Source organism: Sylvia atricapilla, chromosome 2 (genome assembly GCF_009819655.1).
Source record: "Sylvia atricapilla isolate bSylAtr1 chromosome 2, bSylAtr1.pri, whole genome shotgun sequence".
NCBI lineage: Eukaryota > Metazoa > Chordata > Aves > Passeriformes > Sylviidae > Sylvia > Sylvia atricapilla.
This window is the reverse complement of record NC_089141.1, coordinates 108304589-108322990: the sequence shown is the minus strand read 5'-3', so window position 1 is coordinate 108322990 and position 18402 is coordinate 108304589. Positions and strand designations below refer to the sequence as shown.

The 18402-nt window shown below is 36.8% G+C and overlaps 1 protein-coding gene across 8 annotated transcripts in view; it reads left to right on the top strand.

Moving 5' to 3' along the window:
• The window catches only part of CASK (calcium/calmodulin dependent serine protein kinase), a 189058-nt gene that overhangs the window by 148135 nt on the left and 22521 nt on the right, over nucleotides 1-18402 (top strand). For all 8 annotated transcript variants that reach the window (XM_066314066.1, XM_066314063.1, XM_066314070.1 and 5 more), the window contains exons 12-17: nucleotides 3195-3272; nucleotides 4598-4678; nucleotides 9100-9288; nucleotides 10478-10556; nucleotides 12878-12963; nucleotides 14026-14094. In XM_066314066.1, coding sequence (XP_066170163.1) covers nucleotides 3195-3272; nucleotides 4598-4678; nucleotides 9100-9288; nucleotides 10478-10556; nucleotides 12878-12963; nucleotides 14026-14094 — 582 coding nt within the window. The remainder of the gene's footprint in view (nucleotides 1-3194; nucleotides 3273-4597; nucleotides 4679-9099; nucleotides 9289-10477; nucleotides 10557-12877; nucleotides 12964-14025; nucleotides 14095-18402) is intronic.

The window sequence follows — 18402 nt, the reverse complement described above, 5'->3', positions numbered from 1 at the left end:
GTATAATCACTGGAGGTTGGGTTCCTGGACTGAGGGGGCAGTTATTTGCTGGAAAATAGAGACTCCCAGCAAAAAGAAAGCCCATGGTTAGAGCACACATTTTGTCCTGCTGTAAATCTGTTGGTATAGCATAGAAAAGCTTTCTGTAGAGGACAGTGAAGAATGAACCAGTTCATTCTGCTCCACAAGAAAACACCTTTGGTATGATCCCTGTAGGACTTGGATTTGCAGGGCTGCTGAAAGGTGACAGCATTGTGAACAGGATGGGTGTCTGTGATTAAAATGTTGTAGCTAACTGCACAAAGAACTGTGTTCTGTACCACAGGGAACATGCAGAGCCTGGCTGTAAGTGTAATTAATGTTCACTTCAATCTGTGGTGAGTGCAAACAGGTTTTAGTCAAAGTTTTTTTACACACTTTGTAAAACAGTCGTGTAAAGGTGTATTAGATTCTTACATCCAGGGGAGCAAATGTTCCTTTTAATGTGTCTGAATGAGACCTCTACATTGAAATGCTTTCATAAATTGATTATGTAAGCTGTAAAGTCCTTAATTCTAAATTGCCTTTGCTACAGCTAGGATTTAAGTGCAAAAATATTGAAAAGTATTGCAAAGCCAGTCTTTTTTCAAAGATTGCAGAGGAGGCAGGACTGCTTCACCAGTTCTGGTGCATTAGTGCACATTATAAGCTTTGCTCCTCTTGCCTCATGTTAAAAAAAACTCCATTAACTAACTTGTATTAGACTATGCCATTTCAAAATTAATCTCCTCATGCTAGTGAATCCACCAAATCCACATCCTTTGTCTGGGTGGGGCCGTGTTCTAGCTCCACAGTGAATAGATCCCTTGCCTTGGGTAATATATCATCCCTAAACCTTAATGCAAATATGAAGATTTTTCTTTTAAGTGCTGTCAGAGTTCCTCCTAATAGTTTGGTGCCTTCAAAGCAAACCTCAGTAAGCAGAAGTCCTAGAAGATGAAATTTAAGTGCCATGCCTCAGCATGAAGGCGCTATGGAAAAATAAATGCATCCTTGTTTAGTCTGAACTTTGCCTTGACTTTTTTTCTAAACATTCTTTGAGGAACTCTGTTCCCTAATTTTCTTTTTGCCTTCTTCCTAATCTCAGAAGATAACTCTCCCATGTTAGTGGGGAAAAAATTGTTTCTGTAAACTGCTGGTTGTTTTGGGTCACAGTGACAAGGGAAATCAGCAACTTCAGTGACTTAGCTTTTCAACCATTGCTAGAAATAAATGTAATAATAAATTATTAATACTTTATTAATATTACTAATCATCATATTACTGTATTTATATTAATAAACTATTTAAAAGTACTTTCAAGGTAACTTTTCCTAATTTCATTACTCTTAAAAAGGAAAAAGGCATTCAGTAATATCCGTGGTGGGTATCATGCATTTTCTGCTGTGCTTTGGTCAGTCCACAGTTCTCAATGCAGTTTCTTAACAGACATAGAAGGTTGGTACTTTGTAATTTGCTGGAGTTTGGGTGTATTTTGTTAATTTATTTAAGAAAATGTAAAACAACTAAGTGTGTACACAAATAAAATATCTCCTAAACTACAAGCTAGCAGAAAACTTTTATCTCGAAGCATTCAACAGTGGTCAAGGCTGGTTAAATTGTGGAGTTTAGTGGTGTTTTGGCTGCATAAGGTGAAGTTGTTGCATTGGAAGAAACTGATTTAGCTTGACTTTTCTACTTCTCTTTCCCCAAAAGAGTGGTGTAACTGTCCTGCAGGGAATATATTTTGGAATTGACACTGCTGGTTTTGTGCTTATTTATGTATGGGCTTGAAATGTTCAACATACTCGTTAAATTGTTAACCCAGGAAAGTGATGGTGATGTTGGATTGCATTTCTGGCAGTTTATATATCTACTACAGCTGAATGGTATTTCATGTCATGTGAGAAAGAGAAGAGGGCAGTTCTGTGTCCTGGCAAGATTCCCTTTTTCAAACATCCAAGGCCATTCTAAGCCAAACACTGGAGCTGTGAAACTTCCCAGAGGAAGCTCCTGAGCACTCCTTGCTGAGCAGCCTAAATGGTGTTTTTTTGTCACCTCATCCTTGACAGTGTCAGGACCTGCTGAAGGTTTTAGAGTCGTTTTTGTCTTTTGAATGATTTTTTATTTTGAATTTCAGTTAAAATTTGAGTATTTCAAAAAGTTGAGAGATTCCCCAACTTCCCTGGGCAACTTGTTGCAGTGTTTCACCACCCGTGTGATAAAAATGTCTCTAATGGCTTAAAAATGTTATTTGTGCCTTTTTTCTGTCTTACATATTAAAGAAATCATCTAACATAATTAGAAAATAATTACAGGCATGACCATCTTTATATCACTTGAAATGTAAACCAAAAGGTTTTATTTGAAAATACTGCTTATTACCTGGTTTGTCTTAAGTATCCATTTATTTCTTTAAAACGTGCACAATCTGTTAGGTTTGTATGAAAAAAAGCCTGTAATGTCTTATCTCTATTTTGAAACTTGAAGAAAGGTCTTTCTTCCATTGTGCTTTACATAGTTAAATGGTTTTTAAAGGGTTTAAATTTTTTTTTTTTTAATAATTCACATGGAAGGCTTGCAGATGCCTCTTTAAATACGATGACATTCTTCTGTCTAACAGAAAATCCTGGTAAAATAAGGTTACCCTTTTTATGAATACTCATTCTTGGAAGGTTTGTTTTTCTGTTCTCAGAGTATTTAGCTTTTGTAATACTCTATCTTCAAGAGCATTTTCCCATATTCCAAGGTTTATTTAAATTACTATTCAGAATGTTTGATGGTTTGATTTATTGAGATATGCAGGTTGACTCGATTTTACAGGAGAATGTGTGGTTTATAGCATTTATCCAAGATTCATAGGCTCACTTCTAGTAGAGAATATAGTTTGTGTAAATCTGTGGCAAAAGCATGGGAGGTTTGCAGAAGCCCTTAACCTCTTGAACTTTCCCATGTCATCCTATGAACTTGGAATCTATGGCACTGTTCAAATCAGGAAATGTTTAAAAATTGAAAGCCAAAACCCTAGGCTGCTAGGTTTTGTATACAGAACATCTGTGGGTTTTGCAGTTTAACAATCATCCTAATCCTGGTAACGTAAGCAGGCTATTGTAAACACTCATTAATTTATATAAAGTAGCATATGATTTCAGTAGTTTGTTTTCTTGTTGTTTCAGCTTTATGACAAAATAAACACAAAATCTTCACCACAAATCAGGAATCCTCCAAGTGATGCTGTACAGAGAGCCAAAGAGGTAATGGCTTTAAAGTATGGGGTTTTTTACTTTTAAAGGCTGATTGTATTTAAGCTGTAGCTTATTTTTCTTCATTAAGATGTGTATTCTGGCTCATTATCTGAATTATTTCTGGAATGCTACCATTGCTTACTCAAGTTATGTAACAAGTTGCATAAATTTGCAGAATTCTGTTACTTGTGTAAGGATTATGAATATTACTCAGTTTAATATTTAACCTTTTCTTCAACAATAGTGGTGTTAAAAGGAACACTCCTGCTGGGAAATTGCAGTATCTTTCCTGTTCAGGTTATTTATCTGCAGCAGAAATCTGATGTTTATAAAATTTAGTCACAAAAAGAAGTATTTTGAAGTATCATGTTTTGAAATTGAAAAAAAACCCAAGTTTGTCATAGATAAGTCTAAGAGATATCTATGAATGCAATGCAGTGAAGGTGGCCCACTAAGACCAAAGATGGACAGAGATGTTCTTAATTCTTATACCTTGCAAATAGTATGTTATTTCCTTATTTATGGCAAGTACTGAAAAACCCAAACTCATTGTATTATGTATTATCAGTAAAAATTTGTGCAGTTGTTAGGGGTTACATCATAGGAAAACTGTTTATTGTGCTATTAAAGGAGGAAATGTTTAAAATTCTACGTAATAACTAAAGTCACATTGATAGATGCCCTCAAGTCCTAGTCTGGAAAATTTGCTGTCATTTAATCCTGGGGGATGCTTCCAGAAGCAAAATACTCTGCTTTCATTGTCCTGCTTAGCTCCATGTGAAAAATAAGGTGTAATAATCAGGTTGCAGGCAGATGAGCTAAAGCTTCTTTAGTCCTCCTTCCCCAGTGATGAAGTGACTCAGATTTTATAAAATCTGGAGTTCGGAGGTGGGGTAGCAGATGGTATCTTGAACAATTGGTTTTATGTGGTTTTAATTCTGCTTTTAAACCAATTGTTTTAATAAATTGAGACCATAAGTGAAAGCAGCAACTGGTGGAGGTCTTGTGTGTCACTTGTTAACACTCAGTTCCTGTCCCCATGTATTTAGCTGTTGGTGGAATGCTGTCAATTTAAAAAAAAAAAAAATCCAACCCCAAAACTTGTTTTCTTCAAATTTCTGCTTTAATCTGTTTCAGAGAGAACATTGGAACAAGGTATTTTATTCTCTTGGGGCAGCTGGGTGGGGGCACATTCTCTTAAGCCCTTTCCTGTGTCAGAAATGTTGGTTTGTATAATCCTTTGGGGATATTCTGACTGAGAAGTGAGGGGTTTCGTTTCTTCAATAGCTTTAAAAGAAAGTTACAGTGGGGCATTTCTCCTGCTTATTTTGCAGGTATTGGAAGAAATTTCATGTTACCCAGAGAACAATGATGCAAAGGAGCTAAAGCGTATTTTAACACAACCTCATTTCATGGTAAGCAGATCCTACTCTTATTGGGTTTAATTCTCTATGTTAGAAAACTTAAGTCAGTAAATTCTTAAAATCTGCAAGTGATGGAACTGCGTACAATACACTTATTCATAAATATTTCTAACCTGCTGCTCTGGCAAAATAATTAGTATTGCTGCTACTATTGATCCTCATTACTGTGCTGAAAACTGTCAGCAGTTTGGAGTAATGTAATTATGGAGCAGTTTCACTGGGGTTTTGGAGGTCTGTGTTGCACAGGGAAAGAAGAATGAATCTTTTTGGATGTCCATAGATACAGAGCTGGGATCATCATTTTTCTTTTTCCAAAGGTCTTCTTAGGATAAAGGTGTGTGAATTCATTCCAAAATAAGAGTTTATTTAATATTATTCTACAATCAATCAGTAGTTTGTACAGTCTGTTGAGTATGTGTTACATATCAACACTTACTCTGTGTGTTTCCCAAATCTGATTTGAGGCAATAATTGTCCTAAATTCAGGGAATGTTACTGCTTTTTAACTTGGTTCAAGTTGCTGAAGTCCAGTAATTTGAAGGACTTCTTTTGTTTGTGCTATAGGTGAAGTTCATAAATTGAGAAATAAACATGTTTGCCTAAATCTGCTGTACACGACTGTCAGCTTAAAATCATGAATTTGACTTTCTCTAACACAAGGATTATATGCAGGGGGCTTTGTGGAATTTGCTCACCTGAAAGGTGAATTACTGTAAGTCTGAAGGATAAACCTAATTTCCAGGGAAGTGTGAGCTGAAACCAACCTCCTCCTCAGGTACAGAATGAAATCTGGGTAGCTGCATGTCCCAGTGTGTTCTTTTGATGACTCCTCTAGCCTTGGCCACATTTACTTTTGTACTTTAAATCAGATCAGGAGCGTGTTTTTAAAGTGAATCTCCTGATTGTCCCTTAACAGTGTTTGGTTTTCAGCACATCAGGGTCTCAGAGCATGCAAAACAACCTTTTTCAGCTAAAATTAAACTGAATTGTGTGCCAGGAGCCAGTTTAATCCAGCAGCTGATGGATGCTGTCCACAGGGCAAGTTGGAAGCTCATCAGAAGAAACTCCTGCAATGTGTTCAAGTGTGTACATCAGGTCCTGACTACTCCAATTGTTTTACTTTTTGATTCATTCCTATTTCACTGTACTAATTGCTAATGCAGACATGGACTTCATGCCTGTTCAGCAGCACTCTGATGTTTTTCCCTGGAGATGGTACCTATCCTATCCTAAAGTTTGTAACAGCTCTGATGCAGCATTTAACAGGAACACTTGCTTGAAATAGAACATAAAGCAAGATGGAATGGTACTCAGCCATATTGTAAGAAAGATTTTTAAAAAGGCTTTTTCTGATACTTAGCTTCATTTAAAATCTGACAGGTTCATTTGATTTACTGTTTTTGTGTGTGATTACCCCACAGTGGTGCTAAAACATTACGCACTGTGGAGAAAAAACATTTTTTAAGTATAAATTATTTTCAGAGTAGGCATCAATAGAAGTGATCATGGTGTATAGAAATTTCATGTATCAAATCAAGTGACAGGAAAATTGAGTTGAAAATCCTCTTTTTTAGGTATCTCTGTTCCCTGATACACTCATAAATCTAAAACCATTTGTCAGAATTCTTTTGCTGCAAATCTGTGAAATGTATTTTTCGTAAGGAGTAAGCTGCAATTCCAGAACAAGTACTTTTGATGAGGAGTAATTTCAGCAAGTGAGTCTGTGGTATCCCAGAATAAATTGCCAGTTGGTGAAGTCCCATCATCCCTTTTCCCCATCTTTCATCCTCTCCCGTGTAGTTCTGGCATTCATCTAGAACTGCACTTTAATGTTGCCCTGGGCTGAACCAGTAGAAAATTGCTGCAGAAAAAAAAATGCAACTAACCATTTACTAAAAAGAATTTAGGATAACAGGAATTCTGAGGCTGCCAGGGCCAGAAGGAGCAAGGGAACAGAAACAGTTTGTGTTAGGGAGGGATGTAAAGTAGCAATTAAAGCAGCATAAGTTGGTGTGAATCCACACCTGCAGATGCCACGGTCTCCAGATGCCAAAGGGACAGTTCCATCCTCTCCATGATTCCCACTCCTGCTCCCAGATGCACCTTTATGGGTTGCAGACTTTAACAAAATCATTCTCATATTTGTTGCGTTCTGACTTCCCTTCAGAGCACAGCCTTTATATTTTAAAGGAAACTATTAAGAAAATGAATAACTGTATAAAACAATGTTGTCAGCCCACACTCCGTGTGTTTGCCAGGTGTTACGGACCAAAACCCTGGTTATTAATGCACATTAACTCAGTAATCAGTAAGGTGTAATAAGTAGGAGTGTGCATTAACACCTGTATGATAATGTACTGTTTTAGTTGTTTCCTTTTTTTGATCTATCCATAATCAGAAGAAAAAAGAGTATAATCTGTCTTCTTTACTTAACCACAGTGTTAGTGGGTTAAACTGTGTGCAGGCCTTTACAGAACCAAAACCTGTAAAGTGTGTTTGTAACAGATCTTCATGGGGTTCTGTTCTTCTAGTTTTCTTTTGCCCTCATGTGCCTTATGTCTGCAGAAATAAATTATAAATTTATTCTGTGCATGTTTAACATTTTCATTTAAAGAAATGTATGTAAATTTTGCATGAAGGTCGTTCAGTAGATAATTAATTTAAGAATTCTTAAAGCATTGTCAAGTACCTCATTTGTTATGTATGTACATACTTCAAAGAGCTTTTATTCCATTACACAGGCTTTCAGTAGATTCTCAAATACACCAGTTTCATATGTAAAAGTTCTATTATATAAGTTTAGTATGTTGTAGAAATCGAAATACTTTCTAGGAGACTTTTGCTTAATGACACATTGAAGTTTTATCCATCATCATATGCTTTCCTATGCTGTTCTCTGCAGACAGTGATCCTGCAGTACAGTAGAAAGCAGTTGTTCTCATTAAACTAATTTTTAGGAGGATTATCATGTTCTGCAAAGGAAAAAGAGACGGGAAAAAAACACATTATCAAAATTAGCAGAAATGCATGAAAACAGGCATCTTTAAGTAAGGTCCAATAGGCATCTTTTTGTTAAATGTTTTCAATGTTAACTTGAGCTTGCTGTACTTTAATGTATTTCTGAATTAGCGTTCATTTTTGTGAACATATTCAGAAGTCATTGAGTATAGTTATGGACCTGTAAAAATGCTGGAAGTGCCATATTTTAACCTCCTACGGGGTGAATATTAATGCTAAAAATCATATAAAGCAGGGCAAATATTTGATGTGATAAAAACATAAGGACCTGGATAACATAAGAAATGTAATATTAAAGTGTGGAGAATGTAACAGATACGGATAAGGGAACAGAATCACCTCCAAGGTCATTGTGTCCAACCATTAACCTACATTGGAGTAAACAACACATAAATGGACACACAAATAAAGCAAATTTAATTAAATATTGTTAAGTGATTTAACTTACTTATATAGTCCGAGTCTCTATTACAGAATGTTGCTTTAGTAGTGAAGACTAATGCAGAGGAACTGTTGCAAGTTTGGGCTTAGTGGTTGACAAGATAAGATGAAAAAGAGGAAATGCAGATACAGCTTAGTATCTAACTGAAAAGAGTGTGTGTGTAGATGGGCTTGAAACAGTGGAAAATGGGAGGGAATGTGGGCAAAGCATTATTAATGAAGGGAATTTTGTTCCATCAGTGTAGTGCTGACTTCCCAACTATAGTTTCAAATCGATCTGGGAAATGGGAACATAAAGTGTTTAAGAAATCACCTTTTGTAACATGGTACACTTCAGAAGTGCTGCTAAAGTAGCCAGTGAAAGGTAATGAAGCAGTGTTTTAGCAGTTTGTTGATTTGCGCTGTAATTTTTGTCAAGCATTGTGAACTCAGGGTGGTGGGTCCAGGTTCTTAGGGGAAGGGGAGAGTATGGAAGCAATTACAATAGTAAACAACAAAAAAAAACCAGTATATCATTCTTTCAGTCGGTATTGATCCACAGCTGCCTTTATTTGAGTGAAATACCGTGGCATCTGAGTAACTTCCCATTTTACTAGAGTAATTATTATAGTTTGCACACAAGGGTAGATTCTTGATTCTCTGTCTATGCACGTAGAGATGGACGCCCTGCAGGTGTTGAGAGGAAGGGAGGCAGCATCATTCTCATCAAAGTACCTACAGTAAAAATCACATTAACTCATGCAGGTTTTAGTGTCTCAGTGTGTGTATGTAAGCATTAGCTGTAAGTTTATCTTAGACTCCTTTAAGGGAAAAGCTCTTCAGTAGGAAATGTGGCGCAGAAATCTCATATTTCCTTGACTTTCTGAGAAGCTTTAAAAACACTTACAAGGACCGAGCAAGGGACATGAGAGGTGATAAGACACCTGACATTTTGTGGCTGTGCTCTCCTCCAGGCCTTACTTCAAACTCATGATGTAGTGGCGCATGAAGTTTACAGTGACGAAGCGCTGAGGGTCACTCCTCCTCCCACCTCTCCGTACCTGAACGGGGATTCCCCGGAGAGCGCCAACGGCGACATGGACATGGAGAACGTCACACGGGTCCGGCTGGTGCAGTTCCAGAAGAACACAGATGAGCCCATGGTATGGAGGGGAGCTGTCTTGGTTTGGAAAGACAGGTGTCTGCCAGGGAAAGCTGAAGCTTCCCTTGGAATGGAGAATGTAACCCCCTCTCCCTCCGAATTACTATAATTTTGCAATTAAAGGGCTTTCAGACAAAGATATGGGAATAGGAATAACAGTTCTTTACTAGGAATATTAAAAATAAAAATGTAGCAGTACAGAAAAAAACAAAACAAACAAACAAAAAGAAAACACTGTCAGAGTCGGAATACAACCTGACACACTCTTGATCAGAGTGTTGGGGACAGTCCAATCGAGTCCTCCTGGAGTGACAGATGTGGTTCTGTTGGAGCAGAGATGATCCTGTAGAGAGGTGTAGTTTTCCTCTGAAGTTCCAGTAATGGTGAGATGGGTCCAGTATTCCTCTGTGAATCCAGTGCAAACAGGCTGTGCTGGTGTTCTGAATCTCAGGTTTGATCCAGGTAGGAATGCTTGGCTCCTCCCCCTGGGTGGAGCATCTCCCAATGGGATGATGTAATTGTATCAGCCCTGCAGTGAGCCTCGATTGCCCATTAACAGCAGATATCCCGGGGGGGCGGGGGGGAGGATGGGTCATGGGAGAGATAAAGAACACTGCCCCAGCTGGTTTAACAGATGGCTATAGAATACATACTTCTGGTTACATCTTGCATTGCAACCCAGGACAGAAGCTCACTATTTCCCTTGACTCCGTGCTGGTAAAGGCCAGCGTTGTAATAATTTTAGTGTCAGATTCGTCACTTTGAGGTGGGATTGTCAATTAACTGGAATAGTTCAGCAGCCACTGTAGATATTTATCCTCCTTGAAATGCTTTGTGTGCACTCACACTGTTTCTGTGCCACTAGGGCTGGGTTTGTCTAAAAGCAACCTTGTAGTATTAATAGCAAATTAGTCCTTAAACCCACCTGGAGCCTTTGCACTTCAGTATAAAATCACATATTAAACAAACCAGATCCTTATATACTCATATGTTGAAGTATTGCATTCTCACTTATAAATAGTATCTGGTTTTTTTGCTCATCTTGAAGTGAGTGGCAAAGATTTTATTTTAACTTTAAAATTTATACCCTGCCTACAGGCTTTCAGGAAAAGTGACTGTTCTTAACTACTCAAGAATCACAGTGCTTAATATTTTATTTTAAAAGTATAAACATTACTTTTTTTTTCTAGGGAATCACTTTAAAAATGAATGAGCTGAACCACTGCATTGTGGCAAGAATTATGCACGGAGGAATGATTCACCGGCAAGGTAATCACATCTCGTGTAGAGTTTTGTCGTCAAACACAGTTATTTTAGATCCTTTTGTACAAACTGTGTACATTCTCCTGATTCTGATTGCTACTATTCCATAGCAGTGTCTCTCTGTGCCTGCATGGATTCCTGCTAACTGCTTTAGTTACCTTCCAGTTGCAGATGTCTGCCAGTGTTTTGAGGTGAGGGCCCACTGTGTTTCATTTAGATCTTAATTAGGATAATTGCTGTCTTACTACTGAGTATAGCTCAGCAAGAGATGGAAACACCAATACTTTCTGGAGCTGTACTTATTTAATCCTCTGTTTAAAAAAAGGAAATCCTTACACAAGTAGCAGTATTTTCCCTTGCAAAAATGAAAGAGCTTTGTCCACACAGTTCTTGATGATCTTTATATTTTTGGATAGAGAATCACAAAAATGGCGTTTGAAATAAAAATAATACTCATGCCTAGATTGTACATCTTTATTTTCAGTTTTCATTACCATAGAAAATCCTGCAAACATGCTTTTTATTCTCATCTCCAGTCTTCTCTTTTTTGACATTTTGTGTGTTCAGATCAGATGTCCAAAAGTAATTGGGTTTTGTCCTGCTTTAAACAGATGAACTTCCCTGCTACATTGTTGGCTGCAAGTTTGCATTGCAGCCATGAAAGGGTTACTTCAGTTTTTTCAGGCTGCTGTCCTTTTCTTTTGGTGAAAACAATAGTTTTCTTAATTGTTCAGACCAAAGTTCCCTCTAACCTACTGTTCTGTTTCAAAGGAAGCTAGGAGCAGGTAATTGGGAAGACAAAATATATATTCACTTTGTCTCACTGATATGGTAAAATCTGTCAGCAAGCAGGAAAGACAAAAGTTTTCATACAAGCAAAGATGCAATTCAGAGAGAATTCTTTATGCCTTTGGAAGACCTTCTGAATTTAAATTGATTTGGCTTCTGAAAGTGAGTTTTAAGAGGAGATAGCTCTAAGATTCACAGAAAAAAGATTTTCTTCCAACTGTGCTTAGGTAGTGGTGATGTTCTGCACAATATTGCTCCGCATGACTGTGTTCCATAATGAGGCTAATAAAACTTCTAAAACCTGCTAAAACTGGGTAAAGTATCCAACTGTGCCCATTAAGACTCTTCTTTTTAATTATACAGTGTCATTTATTTCTAAAGATTTGGGAAGTTTAACCTATTCTCTCTGTGCTTCCCCTAGCTAAGGTAGTACTTCTGCACTAGGTGTAGTTTGAAAATGAGCTGTACTTCAGTGTTTCTGTAGTATGGTCATCTCTTTTTTTAATGCTTCTAATTCTGTTGGTGTTCTAGATGCCTCTTAGTTTCACTGCTTCATTCAGCATACCTGTATTTAGAATGTCTTTAATGAATAGAACAACACAAGTGTCATTTTAAGGTGATCTCAAGCACCATCTTTGAATCCTTTTGGTACAGCTTCTGTCTTGTATTGGTTTTGGGGAGTGTTAGGCCATTTTTGTCTGCTGTCTCTTTTTGATGTAGGAAAAACTGCCAGGCAGTATCAGCAATGTCAAGATAATAAATCTACTGTGAGGATTACAGGAACTGTGTAATTTCAGGTCCAGCAATATTGAACACAAACTGTGCAATTCCCAGTCACAAAATCGTAGCTGCTGTGAAGTTTCCTCCTGTCTCTAGGCTGTCTGGTCCTGGTGATTGAAATTGTTCTTACTCCAAAGGTGGCAGAGTTGAAACGGGAAGAAAGGCTTTTAAAGATTCCATCTACTCCCACCTTCCAGAGCATTCAGTAAAAATAGAACACCAGTGTCAGTCAGGAAAAATTGTCTGTTTGTTGTTGACATGTCTGCCAAATGTCCATTCTTTATTCCGAATTTTTATGTGTACTTCTCCTTACAATCACGCAACAATATTCACTTCTGTCAGAGTGACAGAAATGGAAAATACTGCAAAAAAGGAGATTTTATTTGAGACAGGGATGTTACTGAATCTGATTCTCAGTCTAATATGTAATTCCATCAGTTTTATCTTTTGAATAATATCAAAGAATCTTTATACTGTTCTAGGCCATATGGTGCTTTTGATTCAATATTATTGTTTAATAACAAAAACATGTTTTTCCCATTTACTTAGGGAATGCCTGGGCATCTCTTGCTGTGTATTCACTGCACTCTGAAAGACAGATTCATGGCTAATACAAACTCCTTTGCTAAATCTAGCAAAAAAATTAGTTTAATATTGTTTTCTGTTTATGCCTTTGTATGAATATTAGTGCTGTGTTATAATTATTTCAGTTTGTAGAATCATGTCCTGAGGTGGTTGTGTGTTTGTTGACTCTGCAGGTACGCTACATGTAGGGGATGAAATCAGAGAAATAAACGGAATCAGTGTGGCAAATCAAACTGTAGAACAACTACAAAAAATGCTTGTAAGTGCCTGGAGGCTTCCTCATGTCCTCTATAAAAGTGCCTGTCTTATTTCATCAATAATTTCTGTGTAGTTGTGTTCTAACTTCCCCTTTTTTTCTTATGTTCTTGGTAGGCTACGTGTCCATGCAACATAAAGTTTTTTCAATTTATAACTGTTGGGCTCACTGTTACTAATGTTACAAATTTAAAAAAACAGTGCTTTGAGCTCAGACAGGCTGCCTTTTTCCAGGAAAACTCCACCTTTGGCCTTGCTAGTAGAGTCTAATATTTCCATAACACTTGTTATTTTTTCTGCATGCAACCCTAACCTTGAGATCTTGAATGGTATCACTAATCTTAGACAAGCTTAAAGGGAAATGGCTTTTTTTTGGGATCACAGTAAGCCAGCCAAAGAGAGAAGGGGGGGAAACTCTGAGATCTTTTGAAGTGATCTGCTCACATTTCTGCCCAGATCAAGTCCTGCAGTTGTCAGCCATGTGGTATCCACAAGTATTAAGATTGCCATTTAAGAAAATATCACAATAAATATCACAATCTGCTGCTATTCTGGAGTTGCTACTTGTTATAAATATTCTTACACAATAGTAAATGCAAAGTGGCAGACCCCTTATTTATTCTGTTTTGATAAAAGACTGTTTTTGACATTCCTACCTGCAGTACAGTAAAATGCAGCTTTCCAGAAACTGAATACAGTTTTGCTATTTAATATGTGTGATGAAAGGGAAGAAAATGCCACTTTGGTAGAAAAAGCTGTAGATGTCAAGAATATAGCTACAAAGAAAAGGTTGACCTGGAAGAAACCTACACATCTCTGAATCTCTCACATTAAAATGCAATTCTGGATTCTAAGCATTCAAAACCTGCTCAGGTGAACAAAATGATAATGCATGTTCATCCTTTGGATTAATGAGGATCATTTCAATGTTTGTTTACAGGTATATGAGAACTTATCCATAGCATTTTAGCTTTTCATACTTGGACTGTGATGTTTTCCTTTCAAACATTAACAATTCAGAGATTTTCACTTCAGTGTTAATGTCGAAGTGCTTCCTTTTCCACAGAGGGAAATGCGTGGAAGTATTACCTTCAAGATTGTGCCAAGTTATCGCATGCAATCTTCATCCTGTGAGGTAATGGATTTAATGACCCATCCCCTTTCTTCCTCAGTCCTGTAACTAACTGCCTGCTGATGGCTGAATGTTACTGCTTTCTGGGAAATTGTTTCTGCCTGTCCTGTTAGATCACGCACACCAATTTTACAACAAAGATAACGGAACAGGAGTAGGTCCCACCTACCTACTCAGCCCTGCCTTCATATTCATCTCATCAGCACCTTAACTAACTCTTTACAGCCTATTAAAGAAAAATAAAATAGGAAAGGGGATTCTCAACTTATGCAGTTAGGAAGCCCCTTTAAAATACGACCACTTAAACTCGTACTTCAGGAAGTCTTTTAAAGTTCCTAAGCTGAGGAACGAGCCTCCTCTTTTTTAGGCTTTAAACATTATATTGCTGCTTTGGGCTGTTAAGGGTTAATTGAAGAACCTGTTTCTGTATAACCCTGTTGAGGTAAATTTGTGATGGTCGTGTGTAACAGTTACATGTGGCTTAATATTATGTTTCCATGAAAAAATAGTCTTTGTCACTACAGAAGAAAAACAGATTCCGAGTTGTTGCTGGACTAGAAATGGTACTACAGCTTTTGCACAGCAACATTTAATTCCCTTCTGCTCACAAAGTTACATTCCAGATTGCATCTGAAGGGAATTAAATTGTAGAAAATGGCTACTTGAGAGCCACTGTTCCAGCCTGAGCATACAGATGGCATTTGCAGCGAGTGGATGATGCCAATCTCTCCGTGCCACATGCTTAACTGCGCAAACAGCTCCCGAATTAGAACTCCCCGAGTGAAATCACAACCCCTGCTGAAGTCAAGCACCTTATCTTAATTAGAGCTGTGATTTCACCATAATTGTTCTTGTGTCTCAGCAGATGCTAGAATACACAGAAACAGCTATTGTGGTTGTCAGAACAATCTGTTTTGCAAGGAAAAAAATTACTGCTTTTTGGTCGCCTTCGGTACTTCTCGTAGAATTCAACAAAACTAAAAGGCTTTAGAGGTAGAAGGTTTGACAGGTTTTCACCTATGAGGCCAATCTACTTAAAGTAAATATGAAGCAAAAAGTTTTTTATGAAATGCAAAGGCTTTTAAAAAAATTACAGTGTGCTGACAAATTCGTGTATTGACTTCTGTACTGCAAAAAGGAGCAGTAGTAAAAAATACCTCACTTCCCAATATTGAAATATAGAAACTGGTGAAACTGCAGACTTGCTGGGAAGATGATTGTTTGGAAAAACTCAGCATACAGCTTTAAATTAATACTATTGTCATTTTAGTAGTAGAAGATCATCTCTTTTCTTTAGCTTTATGTAATTAGGCTTTTCATGACTATTTACGTCACATAAGAATGGAAAATAGACTCTTACCTTCCTTTGGAAGAAAATGACTAAACTAGAAATGTGTGATCAAAGAGAAAAAGAAATCATGTCTAATTATTCTACTTTGTAGCATTTAGCATTCATTAAGTCAGATATAGGTGAGCCCTTTCCAGGACAGCCACGTTAAGACTTTGGCTTGATTTTCATCAGTTATATGTGTACACAAAGCCCCCAGTTTTTAAATCATCCTGTTAAAGCATCACTACTCCTTTGATACACAGAGAATTATTTTTTCCACAGAATTTTTCAGGAAGGTGATTCATATGATGAATCAAGTTCCTAACCATTGATAAAGGCTAAAAATTAATGTAGACTGATATCAGTAACACAGAAATCTTGCTTCTCGTGCCCTCCAGCAGGATAATAGAGAGATATTTGGTCTTCACTAATATAGTCTTCCTAGTTAAGGTATTTTTTGGCAACAGTTCAGACTGTATTTATGTTTGATTTCCCCTCTCCTTCAGTCATGGATTGGTGCTCATGTATTGTAGTTTCTTGAAAAGAGGAATATAAAGCAGAATTGAGGACTGGGGTCTTTGAGGCTTCTACCAGGATCACATCATTGGATTGCAAAACATCTTGTTAACCTTGAATAAGAAAAAACTACTTATTAATAGAATCAGAGATGATGTGCCTTTTATTTATGATCTTAGGCCTTCCCAAAGATGAGGGGAGCGTGGAATATTTTTTTTTTAAACTGGGATTTGAATTTCACTTGCCATATTTGTCTTCTTTTATAGTCATTTAAAATAAATTAAATAACTAATAAAATACTAAATTATAACTAAATAAAATATTAAAATAATTTAAAATAACTGAGCCATTTCTGCATGTATAGAGAAGTCTTTTTCCTACACTGTGTAATTCAGGGTCACTAGGCAGTTTTCATAATCTCAGCTGAATAATTTCAGCTGAGGCATTTGTGGCTTTTCCTGCACCCATGCCTTCCATTCAGGTACCATAACTTCTGTTTCATGGAGGACACCTTGCTTGAAGACATAATAATTTAAAATTCCCTTGAGTGAAAACTGGAGCAGCTGATCTGGTGTGCAGTGACCTGTTTAGTCACTGGCGTGGCAAATGACCTGAGTTATCACTGATATGTGGATAACAAGGGGCCAGGGCGTTGTTTGCTTCATCAGATACCAAGAAAATTGCAGATTTACATAAACATGAACTTAAGTAACTATTGCAACACATCCTTTCTTATGGCTGATGGCTGTTTATATGTTTCAGTTCCATCCCAATGAATAAGCATTTTGCTCTGACTGTATTTGCATTCTTGCTTTGTACTGACATAACACCCCAAATAACTTTATAGAGTGTCAGATACATGAGTGTGGTAAGAAAAGTACTTTTTTTTTTTTTTTTTAAACAAAAAATACTTTTAAACATTATTTATGTTTCAGATTGCCTTTGTGAAAGTCTTAAGTTCTTTCATTTAGAAAAGACTTTCTACATGAGATTTTAAAACCCTGGAAAACACACCATGAGGTTTTTTTCCTTTATCTTCCATGGTTTCCATTACTGCTCAGACATCAGGAGTGTTTATTGTCTTAAACTTTTTTCAAATTTTTATTAAAAATACTGACAGAAGTGCTCCTTAAGCAAGACAGAAATGTAAAAATATTTTCAGAATTTTTGGAGTCTGTCTGTTTTTGTTGGAGATTTTGGTTTTGTTGGTTTTCTTGTTTGGGTTTTGTTTTGGTTTTTTTTTTTTTTTAATATATCTGGCAACAGTGTCATTGATCCAGCTGTTTTTTGATCTAATTTGATCAGGTCATATTTACTAGACATTGAGTTCTATATAAGGTTTGCATCTCAAATGCATTGCTTGTCATTCATAAACCACACCCAAACCCAAGGAAACAACAGAAAACTGGGTTTGCCATCATTTGGAAATAATTGTGGTTGTTTCCTCTAAGGCTCTGGCTCTGATTCTTCAGCTGAATAGTGATGACCCTAAAGATTTCTGTATTGCTTTTTGTCTTGGGGCTGGAGAAGGCTGGGAAGTCCAGACAGTCAAATTTACTAAAATAAAATGATAATAACCTTTCTACGTGACTCAGAATCATTGGATCCTCCAAGTGGTTTTCTGCCCCTATTCCCAGGAGAAAGTAGAGCTTTTACTAATTTATTGGAGAAACAAGCTCAGAACCCAAACTGAAGTTTTCCATGCCAGTCCCAAGCAGTCCTGTTATTCTACAAGGATCTCTGTGCTCATTGATTTGTCTCATTAGATTGTTCATAATAAAGTTTTATTCCTAATTTTTGAATCTGGTATTTTTCAAAAGAAAGGCCTGTCCCTAGAAAATTAAGAATCTAAATGCCTTTGAAAATGTGACAGAACAGCCTAATTATGTAAAAGTCATAGATAAAAATATGTCTCTTGACTAACTTGTTGGATCATTTCTGACAGTACTGAAACCACCAATAGCACTGAAAATGTATATTTTCCTCAGTATGTTATGATGAACATTTGCTTTCAATAATATGCTGTCTTGTGTTGGGAGTTGCTGGAGGAATACAAATCAAAACATTCTCAAACCAAGAAAATTTCCTTCAAAGGCAGAATCTTTCAAGACAGTCCAGAAATAGTGGCATTCTCTAGAGTTGTTTTTCTCCAAATGATTTGGGTACTTGCATCAATTTCCAAAGCTTTCCCTTGCTCCCTTACTGAACCATCGCTGACAACAGATCAGTGATAACAAAGCATATTTAAAAAAAGATAGTTAAAATTGATTTTTCACCTCATGAAAGGGAGAAAATAGCAGAAACAGAATTGCAGAGCAAGCAGAAAATCTCTTTATAAAGCAAGGAAGCCTTTTTGAAAAAAGTTCTCCTGGTTACAGTTTGATAAAGGTGAAGCTGGTAATCCATACATATTAAAAAAAAAAAGGAATACTGATTCCTTTAGGCTCTTTTTTTTTTTTAATATA